This window comes from Myxocyprinus asiaticus, chromosome 19, assembly GCF_019703515.2.
Source record: "Myxocyprinus asiaticus isolate MX2 ecotype Aquarium Trade chromosome 19, UBuf_Myxa_2, whole genome shotgun sequence".
Lineage (NCBI taxonomy): Eukaryota > Metazoa > Chordata > Actinopteri > Cypriniformes > Catostomidae > Myxocyprinus > Myxocyprinus asiaticus.
Genome location: NC_059362.1, coordinates 37,717,693 through 37,736,433, shown reverse-complemented (window position 1 = coordinate 37,736,433; position 18,741 = coordinate 37,717,693). Strand labels below are relative to the sequence as shown.

General features: G+C 37.0%; 1 protein-coding gene across 5 annotated transcripts; it reads left to right on the top strand.

The window, feature by feature from the left end:
- Nucleotides 1-191: 191 nt before the first annotated feature.
- LOC127410043 (dnaJ homolog subfamily C member 5-like) lies at nucleotides 192-17,446 on the top strand. Of its 5 annotated transcripts, none has more exons than XM_051645050.1 (7): nucleotides 192-505; nucleotides 3,350-3,483; nucleotides 7,079-7,292; nucleotides 7,677-7,836; nucleotides 11,504-11,586; nucleotides 13,496-13,534; nucleotides 15,051-17,446. In XM_051645050.1, the coding sequence occupies exons 2-5, from the start codon at nucleotides 3,359-3,361 to the stop codon at nucleotides 11,581-11,583; spliced, it is 579 nt and encodes a 192-aa protein (XP_051501010.1). In that variant the 5' UTR covers nucleotides 192-505; nucleotides 3,350-3,358; the 3' UTR covers nucleotides 11,584-11,586; nucleotides 13,496-13,534; nucleotides 15,051-17,446. The 5 variants fall into 5 exon arrangements, with proteins under 5 accessions (XP_051501010.1, XP_051501008.1, XP_051501006.1 ...); XM_051645048.1 differs by having other exon boundaries at nucleotides 11,501-11,586; XM_051645046.1 differs by having other exon boundaries at nucleotides 7,677-7,860.
- Nucleotides 17,447-18,741: the final 1,295 nt, after the last annotated feature.

Below are 18,741 nucleotides of genomic sequence, written 5' to 3'. Positions count from 1 at the left end.
AAAAATTGTTTGATTTTCAGGCTTCTAATTTTTACTTGGAAACCCTTCTCGTTTTATTTATTTAGATGCTGGGTGGTGAAGTAGCCTGTGGGTATAAGTTTGATCAAATTCAAACCAAAATTTTGCGTGCTGTAGACTTTTATTTTGAAAAACAATATTTTTTTACCACAAATTTTATTTGATCATTTTACGTCACAAACACCTAACTCTTATCGTGCTTACGTGTTTAGTACATAATGTTTTCTTGTCTTAACTGATGAAAACATTAAACTAGAGAGCTAGCTAGAAATTATGGAACGCGTTCAAGGGAGTCGACTCTGCTCAAGATCCTGTTCAAGAATCGACTCGCAAGATTCGACCGCGTCCTTAGCGTTCTATGCTTTCAAGGGAGGGCTTGCAGCGATAGCAATGAGGAGCTGCATAGAGAACATATAAAGAAACTATTCGGCTGAATCCTATATGGTTCAGCCACAATTAACTGGATCACATTGCCACCCAGTTCAAGGTGAGTTTTGATTGTTTATTTGCAATTTTGATACCCAAAATCAACAGAAATCCGCCATCGTTGGTTAGCGCGCTAATGTTAGCTGCCGAATCAGCCGTTTACTACATCAATAAAAGTAGTTGCCAATTGATAACGAACAGATAAATCATTCAATAGTATGTCAGAATTTTATAATATGGTTGTTACTGATGTAAGTTTGTTAGAGGGTTTTATTTACAGTGGCGTTTTGTTGACACAAGGTTTCGTTATGTGTGAATTGTCCAGACTCGTGTTATCCTCTCAGATTAATAACCCTAAACAGAGACGAATAAACTCCAGTCTACTGGTTTTACTGATCCTTAGATACTGGTTCTTATAGTTTTGTCATGGTAAAACAGTGAAAGTGAAGGAAAAGGCAGCATTGATGGGGAGAGTAATCTGTACTGGATTAGGGGTGGATTATGGTTTTACAAGGACACAGCCCTGTTACAACAGCCAACAAGTAGTATAAGTATGATGACTATGGTAATACGTTTAGCTGCATATCCACTGCATGATAAAAATAGACCTTATCAATGGACACGTGACGTCACAAGACTGAGCTTATGTGTGTTTACATGCACTGATCCAGGCAGCAGTGACTGTGAGAGTTGCCACTTGTGTTGGATCTTTATTTATGGCATTGTTAAAGGGATAGTTCACCCAGAAATGATTTATCTCATCATTTACTCATTCTCATAGACCACTGGAGTTTTATGGATTACTTTTATGTGGCCTTTATGTGATTTTTTTTTTTTTTTTTTTTTTTTTTCTTTTCTTTTTTTTTCTCGGAGCTTCAAATGTCTGGCCACCATTCACTTGCATTGTAAGGACCAACAGAGCTGAGATGTTCTTCTAAAAATCTTTTGTGTTCTGCAGAAGAAAGAAAGTCATACACGTCTGGGATGGCATGAATGTGAGTAAATGATGAGAGAATTTTCATTTCATAACCCCAGCAAGGGTTAGTTAAAGATTGGACAAGCCATATGTTTACCTGGTCATTGAGAGGGAAGTTGGTTATTTACTACTAAACAGTGTGTTTTGAGTTCATACACAAATATGCCCTTAAAGGAACAGTTCACCCATAAATGATAATTATCTCATCATTTATTCACCCTTATGCGGTCTCAAACTCATATAACTAGAAATATTAAGGAATGTGTTGTTGCCAGTTCAAACTTGGATGAATTGCTCAATAGTGCTGATATGGGTTAGCGGGGCATGTCTCACATAGGTCCACATTCGGTTTACCCCTCTTTGCTTTAAGTAAACCACACAAACTAGCTACCTCAGCCAACTTAAAGGTGCACTCAATAATGTTTTCCTCAAAAAGTTGCCCCTAAAGAAATTATTCTTAATTTTAAAAATATTTGTTCAAACTTACATGACAAGAAGATCCCAGTCATATCAGTAGCCTAATAAAAGCTCTTTAATTAAGAGCCTGTATAATGCAAGCAATAAAACACAAATTCCAACCAACAAAACCCATCTCAAGACTGACCTGTTATAAGCTGTTCTGTCGTTAACAATAAAATATCTATTAACAACTGTTAATGATAGCACAGCAATAACGATATCCAATATTTGGCGAAGAAAAACAATTAAGATCCGAAAAGTTGTTTGTTTCAAAAAGTGATAAAAAAGCAAAGATGCTACAGTATATACACTCACCGATCACTTTATTAGGTACACCTACTTCTTCAAACGATTATCTAATCAGCCAATCGTGTGGCAGCAGTGCATAAAATCATTCAGATACGGGTCAGGAGCTTCAGTTAATGTTCACATCCACCATCAGAATGGGGGGAAAAAATGTGATCTCAGTGATTTCGACCATGGCAGGATTATTGGTGCCATACGGGCTGGTTTGAGTATTTATGTAACTGCTGATCTCCTGGGATTTTCACGCACAACAGTCTCTAGAGTTTACTCGGAATGGTGCCAAAACCAAAAAACTTTCAATGAACAACACTTCGACCCTTGAGGCGGGAACCGCGTCGGGTTCCACTTATGTCAGCGCAGAGCAGAAAGTTGAAGCTGCGGTAGGCACAGGTTCACCAAAACCAGGACAGTTAAAGACTGGAAAAACATAGCCTGGTCTGATGAATCTCGATTTCTGCTGAGGTACACAGATGGTAGGTCCACATTTTTTTCCCATTCTAATGGTTGATGTGAACATTAACAGAAGCTCCTGACCTGTATCTGCATGATTATATGCATTGCACTGCTGCCACACGATTGGCTGATTAGATAATCTCATGAATAAGCAGGTGTACCTAATAAAGTGGTTGGTGAGTATATTATAAAATCTTTTATAAAATAACTTACATAAGATTAAATTAAAAGGGACAAAATGTAGCAATATGGAATACATTATAAAGATAATCCACTTAAGATCAGGGAGTCTTTTTAGGGAGAACCCATTTGAGAAAAAAAAAAAAAAGTTTTCAGGCATTTAATGCAAATGAAATAAACATCCTCACTGCTGGTTCAGGATTTCTTCCTCAAGTTACTTCAGAGTGTAATGTTGGTGGTCAAAAGACATCCCTAAGTGTTTCCATAATGTCCTTAATGATTGCTCATAAACATCTGAAAACTAGGCCTGTTAGTTTAACATAAACACAAGATCACCTTAGCCACACCTAGTATCTGCTCAGTGTGTTGTTAAAATAGAAGACGTGGTTTTTGCTTGGGGTGTGTACATTGTACCATGTGTCAATAATGTGGTGCTGTGTACCCTGAACAGCAGCTGTCAAAGCAAATCAGATGCATGGAATTACATTTTTTGGATGAATAATTTTATCATCCATTTTTCTTGTTCTTCAGCATTAAATCATGGCTGACGCCAAGCAGCACTCTGACAGGCCCCAGAGGAAGATGTCCACTACAGGGGACAGTTTATACAAGATGCTGGGACTGGAGAAAGGGGCCTCAGCGGAGGACATTAAAAGAGCCTATAGGTAGGTTAAACACTGCTGTGACATTCACTTGCGGTTCAGCAATATTTCCTCCTTTTGGAATAATGTAAAATGGATCTCTTCACCAAGTTTATGGAGATATTCTGGACTGCGTAGGTCAGCTGGTCTCACTGTCACCTATGTTGCTATCATACTGTCAATTATTGCACGTTGAATGAAGATCTTATTTATTTGATCATAATTGTGATATTTAGGGCCTTCACGATTTTGATGACTTTTTAAAGCCTGTTAATGTGTCACAACAACACAAAATGCGTATGCACAAGCAAGCATTAGGAATTCCTACAGAATTCAGAAACAAAAGATATACTTGATTCAGTACAAAGGACATTAGACAGCACTTAAGTTAAACATTTTTCAAGTTATTTCTTCAGTTAATTACAGGCAATCAAACAACATCAGTCCTAACTTCACTTTATGATCATATCCTAAACAAAAATATTGCTAACATTTTATAATTTCATCAGCCATTAACAAATATTAGGTCTAAATAATTCTTAACAGGTTAGAAGCTCATGAACATTCAAATATGTATGCAAATATATTAAACAAACTTTACTGACATTCATAACTATTTGAATGTAGTTTTAAGTTTTAACTATCTGCTAAGCATTGTATAATGCTTGTTAATGTAATTCAACATGAAAATGATTGTGTTAACTATATTTTCTATGACGTAACACATAAACTACCTTACATTATTGAAGATGTCTGTTTTTGTGTTCGTATATGCTGTTTTTTTTATTTATTTTTTTATTTTGATTTATTTTCTTCCCTTTTTCTCCCCAATTTGACATGCCCAATTCCCAATGCACTCTAAGTCCTCGTGGTCTGAGACTGTCAATCCGTGCATCTTATCACGTGGCTTGTTGAGCGCATTACCGTGGAGACATAGCGCATGTGTAGGCTTCGCGGTATTCTCAGTGGCATCCACGCACGCTCACCATGCGCCCCACCGAGAGCGACCCACATTATTGCGACCACGAGGTGGTTCCCCTTGTGACTCTACCCTCCCTAGCAACCGGGCCAATTTGGTTGCTTAGGAGACCCGGCTGGATTCACTCGGCACGCCCTGGATTCGAACTCGCAACTCCAGTGGTGGTAGTCAGCGTCTTTACTTGCTGAGCTACCCAGGCCCCCTTGTATATGCTGTTTTGTTATTGTTTTCCTATGTAAACATGCGCTAGATGACCATCTTTGTCCGTTATGCTGCGTTTTTTTTCTAACACTTCTCACGCATGGGTGCCGCTTTTTAGGGACATCTGCCATTTACCGAAATTTGAAAACATTCATGGATAATTCAAAACGTTGTTTGTCATTTTGACAGATTAAAAACAAGCAAGAAAATCTTTAGGTGTGAGAGAAAGATCTCATGTAAAACAGCCATGAGAATACAGCTATTTTAATGCGAAAGTAACTATTATACTGTGTACTTTTTGAAGTATTTTGCATATGAGGTTAGATGCATTATGGAGTTCTTATTCTAACGGTTCTATATTAGTTCATAAGTTTGGGTGTCAGATGTCACTTGCACCAGTGAACCCAAATAATTATCCACATTCGCACGCAGAAATTAACTCAAGTGAAATGCTTGCACTGTAGAGCCCTACTTCATACACCTTAAGTATTTTATTCATGTTTAACTTCAAATAATATTATGAAAATAGGGATATGTGATTTCCTTTCAAGTTTTAAAAACTTGGAAAATATTGCACAGGTGTAGAATGGCATGAAAAATAATATTTTAAATATCAAAATATTTCCAAATACTTAAAATATGACTCTTTTTGTTCAACTTTAATCTTGGCCATTTTACATTTACATTGTACATATGTTTGCATCGTATGAATTTGTGATGTTCTATATTTTATATATATATATATATGTGTGTGTGTATATATATATATATATATATATATATTAACACAAACATGTAAAATGTGAGTTCTGTTGTTTTGAACTGCAAATACAGAAGTGCAAAAATGTTTTAGAAGTATAAAATAACCATTTTTACGTCAGGCATCATACTATGATTTAACTTTTCATCTTCTATTTATCTTTCATTGCGGCTCTCTTTAAAATTTTGGCCTGTCAAGTGTTCAACAGATCCAATCCATGTTCAATGGAAATTACTTATTGTTAGAACAAAAGCTTTTGTACCTCTTTGTACATTTTTAAAACACAATTCCTGAGCAAAGCAGTGATCTGATGACGAAACAAGGTAAGTGGCAAATATTGTATCGGCCATTAGTTATTTGTTAAAATCAGTATCGTATCGGCCAAACATTTTCATATCGGTGCATCCCTAGTAAATATGCATTTTTATTTTTGTCTGTCTACTAGATAGTGTGTTAGACTTTCATCAAGACTGAGTTTGGGTTTGTAAATAAAATACTGTTTTCAATAATTATATAGGCCAGTGTTTCTCAACTGGTGGGTCGCAACCCAAAAGTGGGTTGCAGGTCTATTTAGACTGGGTTGAGGATAGCAGGGAAAGAAAATGCAATGACTCTCCCTTTGAAAAATTTTCAGCGGCCGCCCAAGTGAAATTTAGGGCTGCCAAGGCAAATTTAATGATACTCTCACGGTCTGCACTTCATATGCACTAAAGGCTACTCATCTGCAGCGCGATATGTTCGCGTGCGATTCAAGCTGGGTTTTCGCACGAGTGTAACTGCTTTTCGCTGTCTCCGACATTCACATTCGACTGTCGTATTTCTCCTACCTTGTGGCGGTCGTGTTGAACTGTCAATTTGCTTGTAATGGTTTTTATTCATTGAGGGAGAATCTACCAGTGACATTACTGTGTGTGATTTTTGTTGAGCCGATGGATGAATTCAGTGAAATTCAGTATTTATTATTAATACTTTTTTACAGCTATTATGATAATTAACAGCAACCATAATTCAGCAGATAGGAAGCAGAAATTCAAAGATGTGATTTTAAATATGTAGGTTGTGCATGTGCAGAAATAAATGACACATGTACACTTTTAATCACACATTTACTGTAATGCAACGTAAACAATCATTTCTGACTTCTACATTCATAATTGTCCAAAACACAGAAGTAGCAGGTGTTTAGAATAAAGTTTAGGTCAAAATCCATTGATATTTGGAGGCACAACATGTGACTTTCGATGTAAAAGTGAAATTGAAAGATTTTAGCTTTGGCTGTGTTGAAATACTTAAACTTGTGCAACTAGAACGTATGCGAACACCTGACCGGATGTGATGTATTCATTCAAAACTATCTGCGCAAATTGAGAAAAAAACACAATAGAGGCAATACTAAAAAATGTCTACCATTTACCGAATTTCTAGTGGTTTATCGTTTACACCGGTATTATTGCCCACCCCTGGTTTCCGGAAAGACCTCCTTTTGCCTTCTCATGCTAGATTTGACATGAGATAGCAGATATGACAATAAATGCAACTTGGACCTAAACTTTGAAGATTATATCATTGAGTCTCAAAATAAATATTGAAGCTTTTTTAAAACTGTGTACACTCTGGAAGTTTACACTTTTTAATTGTGCTTAAGATTTAAGACACACAAAATGATATATGTTTTACAGAAAACTGGCTCTGAAATACCATCCAGACAAAAATCCAGACAACCCCGAAGCCGCAGAAAAGTTTAAAGAAATTAACAACGCCAACTCAATCCTCACCGATGAGACCAAGCGCAAGATCTACGATGAATACGGTTCCATGGGGCTCTACGTGTCTGAGCAGTTTGGAGAAGAGAGTGTCAAATACTACTTCCTCATGTCAAAGTGGTGGTTCAAGGTGAGCAACTCATTTCCAATTTTCCTGTAAGCAGAGCTGTTGTTTCTGTGAAGTCATTTACTTTCTCAAAAAGGCTTAATGCAGACGGCAAGACAGCTGAGCCTGAGTAAAATGCATCAGCTCGTTTTGATCTACAAAGATATTAATAAACACTGATGTACATTGTTTTTTAGAAATCATTTCCCTTTTGTTTCAGCATGGAAGCTTTCAAATTGATACAAAAGCTTCTCAAACTTCCTAGTGTCACTGATGTACTAGTGACTGACCTACTTGGAGCAAATCATAGCTGGTGGTTGCATCTTGCAAACGTTTTAAGCTGCTGATATGGTTATGTGTCTTTCTAAGAGGGCCATCTCTGATCTGATTTCTATGTCTTTACCTCAGGCGATGGTTATATGCTGTGGAGTCTTCTCCTGTTGCTGCTGCTGTTGTTGCTGTTGTTTCTGCTGTGGAAAGTGCAAACCACCCGAGGAAGATGAGAACTACCAGTATGTGGACCCAGAAGACCTGGAGGCCCAGATCAAAGCAGAGCAGGATGGAGGAGGTGAGACTTCAGTCATTTGGAAAGGTGTGTGTGTTTGTATGTTAACTGGCAGTTTGTTGCTAGTGGTGTGTTGAATATTCATATGCATCCTGTTCAGAAGTCGTTTTTTTTTTTTTTTTTTTTTTTTTTTTTTTTGTCAACACCTGACGCACAAATAAATTCTCTCAATTCATGAAATAATTTGTGCGTCAGATGTTTCGACAAAAAAAGACTTCCGAACAGGATGCATATGAATATTCAACACACCACTAGCAACAAACTGCCAGTTAACACACATACGCACTTTTGTCAGAAACATGCGCATGTTGAACTATATGGATTTATTGTGAATATATTAACCAAGTTTCAGCAACTTAACAGCAAACACTCTGAGCTTGAGTGAGCAAGGACATTTTATTTTTAAAATACATCTTATTTCGATTTCTCCATCCTCGTTTCCTTTCCTTGCATCCTTTCCTTGCGTCCTAAGAGGGAGGAGCTAGAACGGACAAGGAAAGGAAATGAGGATGCACGATTTTAGAAATGAGAAGCACCCTATGACAGCTGAAACAAAAGGTGTTTTTCCACTGCTGGAACTTTTCCTAGTTATAGAACTATTCCGGGTTAACGTTGTTTTTCCACCACATAAACTAGTTCAAGTGGAACTCAAAACCTGAACCAAACCAGGAACCTTTTTGGTACCTGCTCCAAAGGTAGTACTTTTCTCACAAAGTGGAACTGTTTGGGTCAGAACAGCGAACATTTCTCGTTGGTCAAGAAAAATGAGTCGTCATTCATCAGACAGCTAATACCGGCCAAACCTGGACCCCGATCAGCCTGATGAGGCGAGCGAGGGATAAAGGTGACCGAAGACGGCAGCGAGAGAGAGAATTATGGGCAGCTGCCCTGTTTGTGTGTCTTTTTATTTAATTAAATATTATTTATATTATCGAGCTGGTTCTCTCCTCCTTTCCATTGATGTGTTACACTGAGTATTTATGGAGAAGAAAAATTCAGTGTGAGTTTGAAACGTCGACCAGAATTGACTAGGTGTACAATAGGGATCTGCACGGATAGTCATCATTCTGTTAACCGTTCGACACGCCAGTATTCGAATGCCAAAGTCACTATTCGGTTATTTACACATTTAATAGAGGTCTTCACTGTTGGGTTTTCTGGCCGGGTGTGGGCCAATATTTCAAGTATAATACATGTTAGGGGCTGTTCAAACATGCTTTTGTGTGCATCTGTGCTGTTTTTCTATATAATGTTGACACACGCTGAACGGACATCTTAACCATTGCGCTGAATCTCACCGCTTTTTCTTTCAGTATTTTGTGCAGGATCTACACATTTTTAGACAACAAGTAAAGTAAAAAAAAACACTGTGCTGCGTTCTGAAGAAGTTCAGGTTGCATAGGAGACTGTTACACCATTAAACATGATTCCAGGTTGTTTTTCACCAAGCAAAGTTTCAATGCTTGATAAACGGTAAGACGTGTTTTTTCCTTTTTGCTTTGTTGTGCATATTTATGTACAAAAATTAGAAAAGTTCAATGCCATTTTATTTAAAACCATTTAAAAATCAAAGCACCCCAAAGAGGCTGTTTAACTGCAGCAGTGTGTCACACACATGACAACACTTGCATTCGCTACCTGCCCGGACAGAGTGACATGCAGTGACAGTTTGATTGTTTTTGTTTGACTTAAATGTGAGATGTTATCATTTGAGGGTCTATGTATTGTGGTGTCTATGCTCAGCTCACTGTGCACTTAATTTGCTGCTATTTTGAGTAATTTGTGAAGATATTCCATTGCAATAAACATTCTTTATTCCTGCATCACGACTCCCATAGAAAAATCAATTAACCATTCATGAAACCTTGCTTTTAACCAAATGTTAAAAACCGTAACCATGCACATCCCTATTGTACAAAAATACCCGGCCGTCTCATCGTCAAGTAAGGCTTTGATGAACATGATACCAGTGTAGATTTAAAATAAAGAAAATGAAACAAGACTACAAGAAAATAAAGGATTATATCAATCACATTTCATGTTTATAGTCTATGTATTTTGTTTGTGTATATAGTTCGCTCGTTCTGCTGTTCAGTACTTTAACCGTGTACTTTTCTGCAGTGCATCATTTGTACAGTTGTTTGCACCTTTCAAAGGCTTCACTGTTTGCATTATGCACTGATAAAGATGTATACAATGCGCAAGTATAATCATGCAAAGGCATGAAAAGTAACAAACAAAATGCAGTAGACGACAAATTAAGATAGCTTTAAAGCCATCTTCTATTTTCTGTGCTTGCTCTCCTGTTGTTTTCCATCTCGTCTTCTAAACATGAGTACATCTTGCCCAAATTAAATTTTAAATAACAAAATGGGATAATAATAAAAAACAGCCATCCATTATTTTCATTTTGAAGTGAGTCTGCTGTTGTCTTATTAAGTTCAGGCGTCGCCATTATATCAGCGTCACATACTTTACGACTGGGAAACTCTGAGATAATTTTGATACCTGAGTTTCCGAGATGGGAGGAGTCATTTTTCTAAAAACAGCTAATTGTTAATGCTTGCAGTTTCTGTCATATTCATTTATTTTTATCAGCAACCATTTGATGCATTTTGTAAATTTTTACACTGTAAGAAACATTACAGTATATGGTGCTTAAAATTGATTGAAGTTGTCTGAAAGGACAAATAAAAAAAATTAAACGTAAAAATTTGCTGAGTAGTGTGGAACTAATGCTTCCTTCGTGTGCTTTCGGAATTATCCTACTTCCCATTTCTGAAGTGGTAGTTACGAGTATGTCGCGTTCAAGTGCTTTGTTGTCGGAAAGAACATGAAACACAACGACGGCAGGTTTATTCATACATATATTTTGAGGAACTTTTATTTTGACAGCATAATACATATTAATCAGTTAGCCTGTTTAATTTTTTTTATTTGTCCTTTCAGACAACTTTTTGAGCACCATATACTGTAATGTTTCTTCATTTTAAAAGGAGAGGCTTGCTATGTTGCTCAATGTTAAAAACTAATCATACAAAAGCCTCAGCTGCAATGGAGGAGGTTTCTGATTGTCTCTGCAGTCTGGGCTGAGACACATGACCTTGCTCAGGTGGCAGATATAGCATGATTAAATACAATTTACACAGATCAAGCAAAAAGACCAAACACGAAGCTATTTGTAACTCTGATGTTGCCTATTTAGATACTAGTGGTTTTTTGGTTTGCCCTCTGAGGATTGTTTATTAGTGGTGCTTGCTAAGGCAAGCATAACTGTTTCTATGGCTCATATGAAGGCATGATCAGTGCAGTTTTGATGGGTGAAATGTGCTTTCCTCATATTGTGTAGTACATTGAATGTGGTAGCTAAATAATGGAGTACATTTTTTTTTTTTTCATATTCCGAGGGAAGATTGTGTGTTATAATTTAAAATTGAAAAATCAGTCACCCATCATCTTCAAATGTTTCCTTACATTCTATATTAAAGAGTCTTGGTTTGTATTGTGGTCTAGTGACTTGAAGGTATACACATTTGTCTTGCACTTTAATACTGAATTGAATGACAGGACTCATTTCACTTGTGTTCAGGAGGCTTGTATATCAGTTTTAAAGGTATAAACTGCCAGTTTATTTTGGTCTCATAATTGACCATCTCCTTTTACCCAGCAGGTGAAACAATAATTATCATCCAGCCTATACCTAGTCCTGGTCCTGAAATCTCCACTGAAACTTTACCGGATTCAAAATGACTTGTAAGACTCTGAATATCCATCAACATGAGTCATTCCATTGTAAATGTCTACCATATGCTTATAAAGAACCCTGCGTTTGTCCATTAATAACAGCATTCTTTGGCTTGCACTAACATTTGGATTATTGCAAAGCATTCTTTATTTGTCTCTTGAAAAGGCTTTAAGTTTGTCGTTGGAACTGGTTTTCAGACTTTATTAAACACTGTTAAATTGCACTGCATGCACAGCCTTTTAGATGGCTTTACTGGGGCTTTTTAAACAGTGCTTTCACAGCCTGTTATGTAAGTAGATCAAATATTTTCCCTATAAACGAAAGACCATGCAATGAACTGAAACCTAAAGCCAATTACCACCATTATGCACATGGAAACCCTAAGATCAACTGAGTGATGTTTACTACTTTGCTATACTAGGACTATGCATGAATTTTAAGTTTTGCATGTGCATGCTCTGGATGCCCTTGTTTTGCATTTTAAAGCCAAGCCTTTTTTCCAACAAGCACTTTGCACTTTCTGTAGGTTTTAGGGGTTGGATCCAGAAGTGTAAACACAACTCCTCACCCTTTAGTTCATGATTAGAGCAGGGAAATGATTGATATGATTAGAATATCAAGGCATATAGTACTGTTTTAATGGTATAGCTCACCCAAAATGAAAATGCTCTCATCATTTACCATACTCACCCTAATGCCATCCCAGATGTCCCAGACTTTCTTCTGCTGAACACCCAAAAATTTTTTGAGAAATATCTCAGCTCTGTAGGTCGTCCATTCAATGCAAGTGAATGGTGGCCAGAAATTTGAAGGTCCATTAAAATCCAAGATATGGATTTAACCACTGGAGTTGTGCCTTTATGTGCTTTTTGGACCTTCAGAGTTCTTGCTACCATTCACTTGCATTGTATGGACCTACAGAGCTGAGATATTCTTTAAAAAATCTTCGTGTTCAGCAGAAGAAAGTAAGTCATACCTCTGGGATGACATGAGGGTGAGTAAATGAGAGAATCTCAAATTTGCATGAACTATCCTTTTAAGTATTTCAGAACAGTCTCTATTTCCTTCTTGCCATCATGCATTTGTTGTAGGCTAGTTCTTTTTAACATTTGGGTGATTCTTAAATTAGGGGAACATTTCTGTCCCCTAGGTTGAATTTACAGGGGGAAAAATGCTTTTTAGTAAAGCAATCATTCTGGGTTAAAATGATATTATTATAGCTTTAAACTTTTCTATTGTGTCTCTTTAATGACCTTTTCCTGAATTTTAAGTGTTAGTTAAATTTTCCTTGAATTTCTCTATTTTGGGAAGTTCTCTCTGTTCCCCCGCATAATCTTTTTAACTGCATCTCTATAGTACATTTGTAAGTTAAAATCAGGAAAAATCATCTTCATAAGAGCATAAAAATTATATCTTCAAGTTATTTGACATGTACAATTCTTTTTTTTTTTTTTTTATGTAATAGTTTTTGGTAAATTCACTTCTGGATTTTTAGAGGATTTAAGGCCAGTGAGTTCAAGGGTGAGTCAGCAGGAGATTAGATTTCTATTGGAGAGTTTGCGTCCGTGTCAAGCAGAGCTGTCAAAGCAGGTGAATCTCATTGAAAGAGACGTAATCAACACGAAGCATCTCTCACAGAGGCACCGCTGGCCTGTCACCACCGCCATCTGCTCAGCAATGTGATATTTATTTCACCTCACACCTCTGTACATAGTCTGTTTTACATACCTAATATTGTATCACTTCATCATGCATTGAAGTTTTTCGCTTCTTTACACTATTATATTCTTGCTCCTGTAAGGTTTTGCAGATTTATTTATTTAATAAGTTGCTAGGAAAACTGAATTGTAATTGAACTGATTCATAAAGAAATGCTCTCTTTTTCACCCTTTGCTGTACATGGATGGTGTCTATTAGTTGGACATTGATTTGGAAGAGCTGCATCAAGGAAGGGAGGTACGTTCCTTAGATCAGATCTGTTTTTCCTGTGAACCGATCTAACTGTACATGCTTCACTAAAAGGGTTGGGAACCAGTTTTTATTCATTTTCATGTAAAACTAAGGCCACGTACAAATGTAAGGTTTTTCCGGTTAAAAAAAACAAACAATTAGTCATAAGTTTAAACCTCATCCACATTGGAACGCAATTTTCCGCAACCGAAAATGGAGACTTTTGAAAATGTTTCCTACCGCAGATTTTTGGAAATTATGACGTTAGGAAATAAAAAAAAAAAATACAAGTATTAATGTGGATGTGGCCCAAAAGAATAGTTAAGAAACTGGAATTTTTTGTAAAGAATCGGAACCAGAATCATTAACTTTCTCCTGATTCTATCCCTATTCACTATAGAGAACAGAGCTGGGCTAGTGTTAAATTATAGAGATATGTGACACTACTTGTTAGGAAGTCTCCCATGCACGCTTTCCAATAAATCTTCATGTTCTGTACCTCTGCCTGTCTAGTCCTCAAAGACTGATAAGTTTATGCAAAATGGAGGCAAATAGAGTGCGTTTATCTGCATGAACCCATGACTCGCTTGATTTCCTTTCACTTTATAGTAGTGGTAGGCCGATACACCAAGTGATATTTGTCCATTTTGAGATCAGCATCCATTGGTAACCCTGCTAGCTTGGCAAACTAAAGGTGCTGTCACATTTACTTTTGCACAGGGAAGTCCCGTGGACAAAATAGTAATCTTGGAATTTTGCGTTTTGGGCATCTTGTAGTGAAGAATTTTCGTACCCAGATTTCACAAGGAGTTTAAGTTTTGGGAACTTCGCTACACAAATTCACATCGTTTACTAATAGGAAGTTGTTTGAAAGTGACCTCTGTGAGGGCTGTGCAGCATACAAAAAAGCTGCTTGATGAGTAGTTTTTGCAGGTTTCATACTCGCTTCACATCTGCCCACACCTTTTTCGGCAGCTACATTTTGTCATACAAAGGTAAATGTGACCGCACCTTAAAAGTGGAAGTAGTAATTCCACTGTTAAGTTTCAAAATCTACCAGCAGTCTTGTTAATGGACAATGCATATTTTATGTTTGTGTATATGTTTAGTTTTTCAACTTTGAAAAAAAAGCTCATGTAACTTCGTGTTTTGACGAGCTGCATCAGTAGGGGGCAGTCGGTGTGCCTCAACAAACCACACGAGCAGCACCGTCACAGAACGAGAGCCGCACAGGAAGCGTTTGAACTACTTTTAAAAGCATTTATGATGCTAAAAACCAGTGAGACACTTCAAAAGTATCTATCTTACGCATGTGTGTATATATAGACCGACAAATAAAATTGCGCAAACGGAATGAAATAACGCATCCTGGGAGAACAGGACACATTGGCGAACTCAGTTGCCCATTTGGAAAAACTCAAATCGGTCAACCACTATTTAGTTTTGCTAAAACATTTAAAGACATGGTTTTTGGTTCCTAATCCTGTCCGTGTTGTTGTTGTTATTATTTGTGTACTTGTAGGCTCAAATGTCCCTATTTTGGTCCAGCCCACTTCCACCGTCAACACCTCAGAGTCCATGCATTTTGCAGCCGGCCAGCCCACGTACACCACCCAGAAATGAGCCACCTGCCTGGTCCCGGTTCCAGTCATCATTGAGGGGACCCTGCTGATGGACTCTAAGACTCCTGATTTAGTGTGCCGACTGCAGGGCATCAAGGCACGAGGACATCTAAACTGTGCCACTGCACCATAACCTAACCCACTGGAAACAAGTGGCAGTTTGCCAAAAGACAGGGAAGCCTCTGCCAAGCTCACTTTAACTGTGGCTCCATTGGTGTGTATGTCTGTCTGTAACCATCCATTGATTATATCTCCAATTAATATAGCTGTGAGACTGGTGTCATTAGGCTGTACTCCAGAAAGGAGGGGGTTTTACTTAAGGGTAGTTTTCTTTCTGGTTCTGACTATTTTCTTTTTATTTTATTTTGTGCTTTGGAGTCGTTCTGTGGTAGAAGCATGGATATGAGTGGAATGATCAAATGAGCGCATGCAAAACAGTAACGGCATGCCTCTACTATACAGCATTGGAACATACGTGCACAGCTCATCCCCCTTTTGCTTCTTAAAGTGGTAATTTACTTAAATGAAAATTCATGTTCCAAACCCATATTACTTTTTCTAGTGTGAAACACGAAAGGAGATGTTTGGCAGAATGTTAGCCTTAGTCACTATTGATTTTCATTGCATCTTTTTAACATATTGCTTAACTTCTCCTTTTGTATTCCAAAGACAGACAGTCATATGGATTTGGAGCAACCTGAGGGTTGAGTTAATAATGACAGAATTGTAATTTCTTTTGGTGATTTATTCCTTTAATCAAAAAGCAATGGAGCCACAGCTTGGCACCTTTTTTCAGTTTGCTTCTATAGACGGGTGTATTTTCCGTTCTGTGGATATCTCAGGCATGCAGTCACCCATTACATGCATTTGCATTCTTATTATATTCCATTTCATTTCAACTGAATCAGTCCATGTTGCGCAAATGACAAAACTCTTTGTGACCAAAGCCAAGACTGTCGCCTCAACCGTAATGCAGACGTGCCGTGCTTGGTATTCAGAGCCATGTGCAATGGTCATATTTCCCTAAAATCATAACACTTGAAATCCCTGTTGAAAGACATTTTTTATGCACTTATTTCCACTACCTTTATAGGAGGCTTCAAATCAGCAATGCAAATCTAATGGCTTTAGCCCTTACAGCTAATTATCAATTGTGAAAGGCTAGAATATCTGTAAATGTGATTTGTAATTTATCAAAATAGGATCAACCCTTATTTTGGTAAATTCTATCCCAAATCATTCAGCAAACTTATGCTTTCTTTGTGCTATAAGGACATATGATGACAAAACGCAAATATTTTTAAAGATCTTATTTATTTTTAATATATCAATATTGAGAATATTTATGACTTGTTCTGACTGAAGTGATGCACTGTGTAAACGTGATATTACAAAATTGATCTGAAAGAACCTCACCATTTTAGCAATACGGAAATGCCCATCATGCTAAATGTGAAGTACTCAACACTAGTCAGGATTCTGTGAGAAGTCCTTAATCATTATGTTAGATAAAATGCCAAATGTTGTTTTCACTTAGATATTTCAATGGCAATAACATATACTTGCATCTGCACTGGATTGTAGACCTTTTCGTTTCAGTGAACTTATGGAATTAATGTAATTATTTCAAGTAGTGTTTGGTCATCTGTCTATTCTGGTTGTCATTTTGGGGGGCATTTTCCTATAGCCAAGCCGTTTTCTTTTATTCAGTAAAAATGGGTATTACCTCCATTGAATAAACTTAAAACATGCCAAAAGATTTGGATATGAACACAGAAAATTATTACAAAGCTGTTGGATATGATCTGCTTCCAAACCAACTTGATTTTATTATTTGTTAAATGATACATTTCCATGCTCACAGGATCAATGAACCTCGTAAACAAGGCCCATTTCTACAATCAATGTTGTTGTTTTTAACATGCATATTAAATTTTTTTGCACTTATTTATGGTACAAATGGTAATTGATTTTAAAACAGTTCAGAGGTGTTTAACCTGTGCACCAGTGCACATTGTTTTGTGATTTTGTAGAACTGTTTATGATAAACTGTTCACTGATAAGGGGGAACAACTGAGCCTAAAGTTTCCGCTGGCCAAAACTGACCTGTATGTGGCAAAGAACATTACCACAGACCAGCATGCCATGTCCTGAGAACTATGTCACAATTGTGTTCCATCGTTACTTTCCTCCTGTTTTTACTCAACATGGTTCGTAATGCATCACGTGTTTCTTTGTCTCTTTATATTATTCAATCTGAATTAAATAAAAAAAATTGCGATTTGTAAAAGCTGTATTTGAGTGAATCGTATTTTGATGTTTGCTTGTGTTGTTCAACTTTTTTGAGCTTGATGGTGAAATGACGTGTCCTCTAGGCTTTTAGTAAAGGTTTTAATTAGGGCTGGGAAATTTAACGTGATCATTTCTGCTATTTAATAGTTGACTGTTTAAGAAGTTAAAAAAATGCACGCCCCCCCCCAATATATACATTTCCAGGAGGAAACTGCACATCCTAGCACAGAAACTTAGTGTGTGGAGTAGTGCTCGCTTATTCATTAAGCGCAATGCATGTCTCGGTCATAAAAAACACAGGAGTGGTTTTACTGTAAGGAGAATGGTGACTTCACCTGCAAGTGGTGAGCCAGGTGTGGGAGAGATATGGGCAAGCTGACATATCTCTTCACATCGCCTGAAAACGCTCACTCTCTTCTGAACCATGTATCAGTGAAACCTTATCTTGCCAGTAAAGCTTGACATAAATTGAATCTGCCCATTTGATCCTAGTTTTTTAAAAGTCCAATGGAAAATGGCAGAAGATTTTGCACAACTTTTTTTTTACAAAATGTCCACTGATTTTATGGCATGTAAACATAGTTTTAACAAAGATGTATACCTGTAAAAATTTGGCAACTCTATTCTAAAATAAACATTTTAAAAATGTATATATTTAAATAATTAAAATAAATGATGACTAACTAATTTCTTGCATGTTCTTTGAGACAAAGTATAAAGTAAATATATTTCAGATTATATTTTAATGTACCATGAGTAATCATGTTTAATCCCAGAAAACTGTGCGATTAATTACTTTAATTTTTTTATTGATTCACAGCAAACTATTAAGCATGACCATTTGTTAACTAGTTAAAACTAGTGGAGAACCACAGTAAATCAGAATAGATAGTCAGCACTATTGATCAACTAGTTCTTTTTCTATAAGAAACCACTCCTACTGAATTCTGCACCACTAACACCAGTATAGGTGATGTCACTGTACAAAAGAAAATGATTAGGTTCATGGTGCACTGGATGGCTGTTAACTGCCAACATGTAATTGTATGAAAATAATTGTTTGTTTGTAGGCATCCAAACTATTTATTTATCTATTTATTTACTTTTCACAGGTAAAGTATCTTGTTGCAAGGTGGTCTGAAACCCCAGGTATGAATTCAGCGGGTATTTGCTCAATGATGCCCCTATATTTGGTTTTGAGTGTCTTATGTCACTGGCGCCAGTTCAAGCTCATGGGCCCAGTTGTCGCGCTGCATACACCAACTGCTCTGTCTCTTTCTACCGGCCCAGCCCACACTC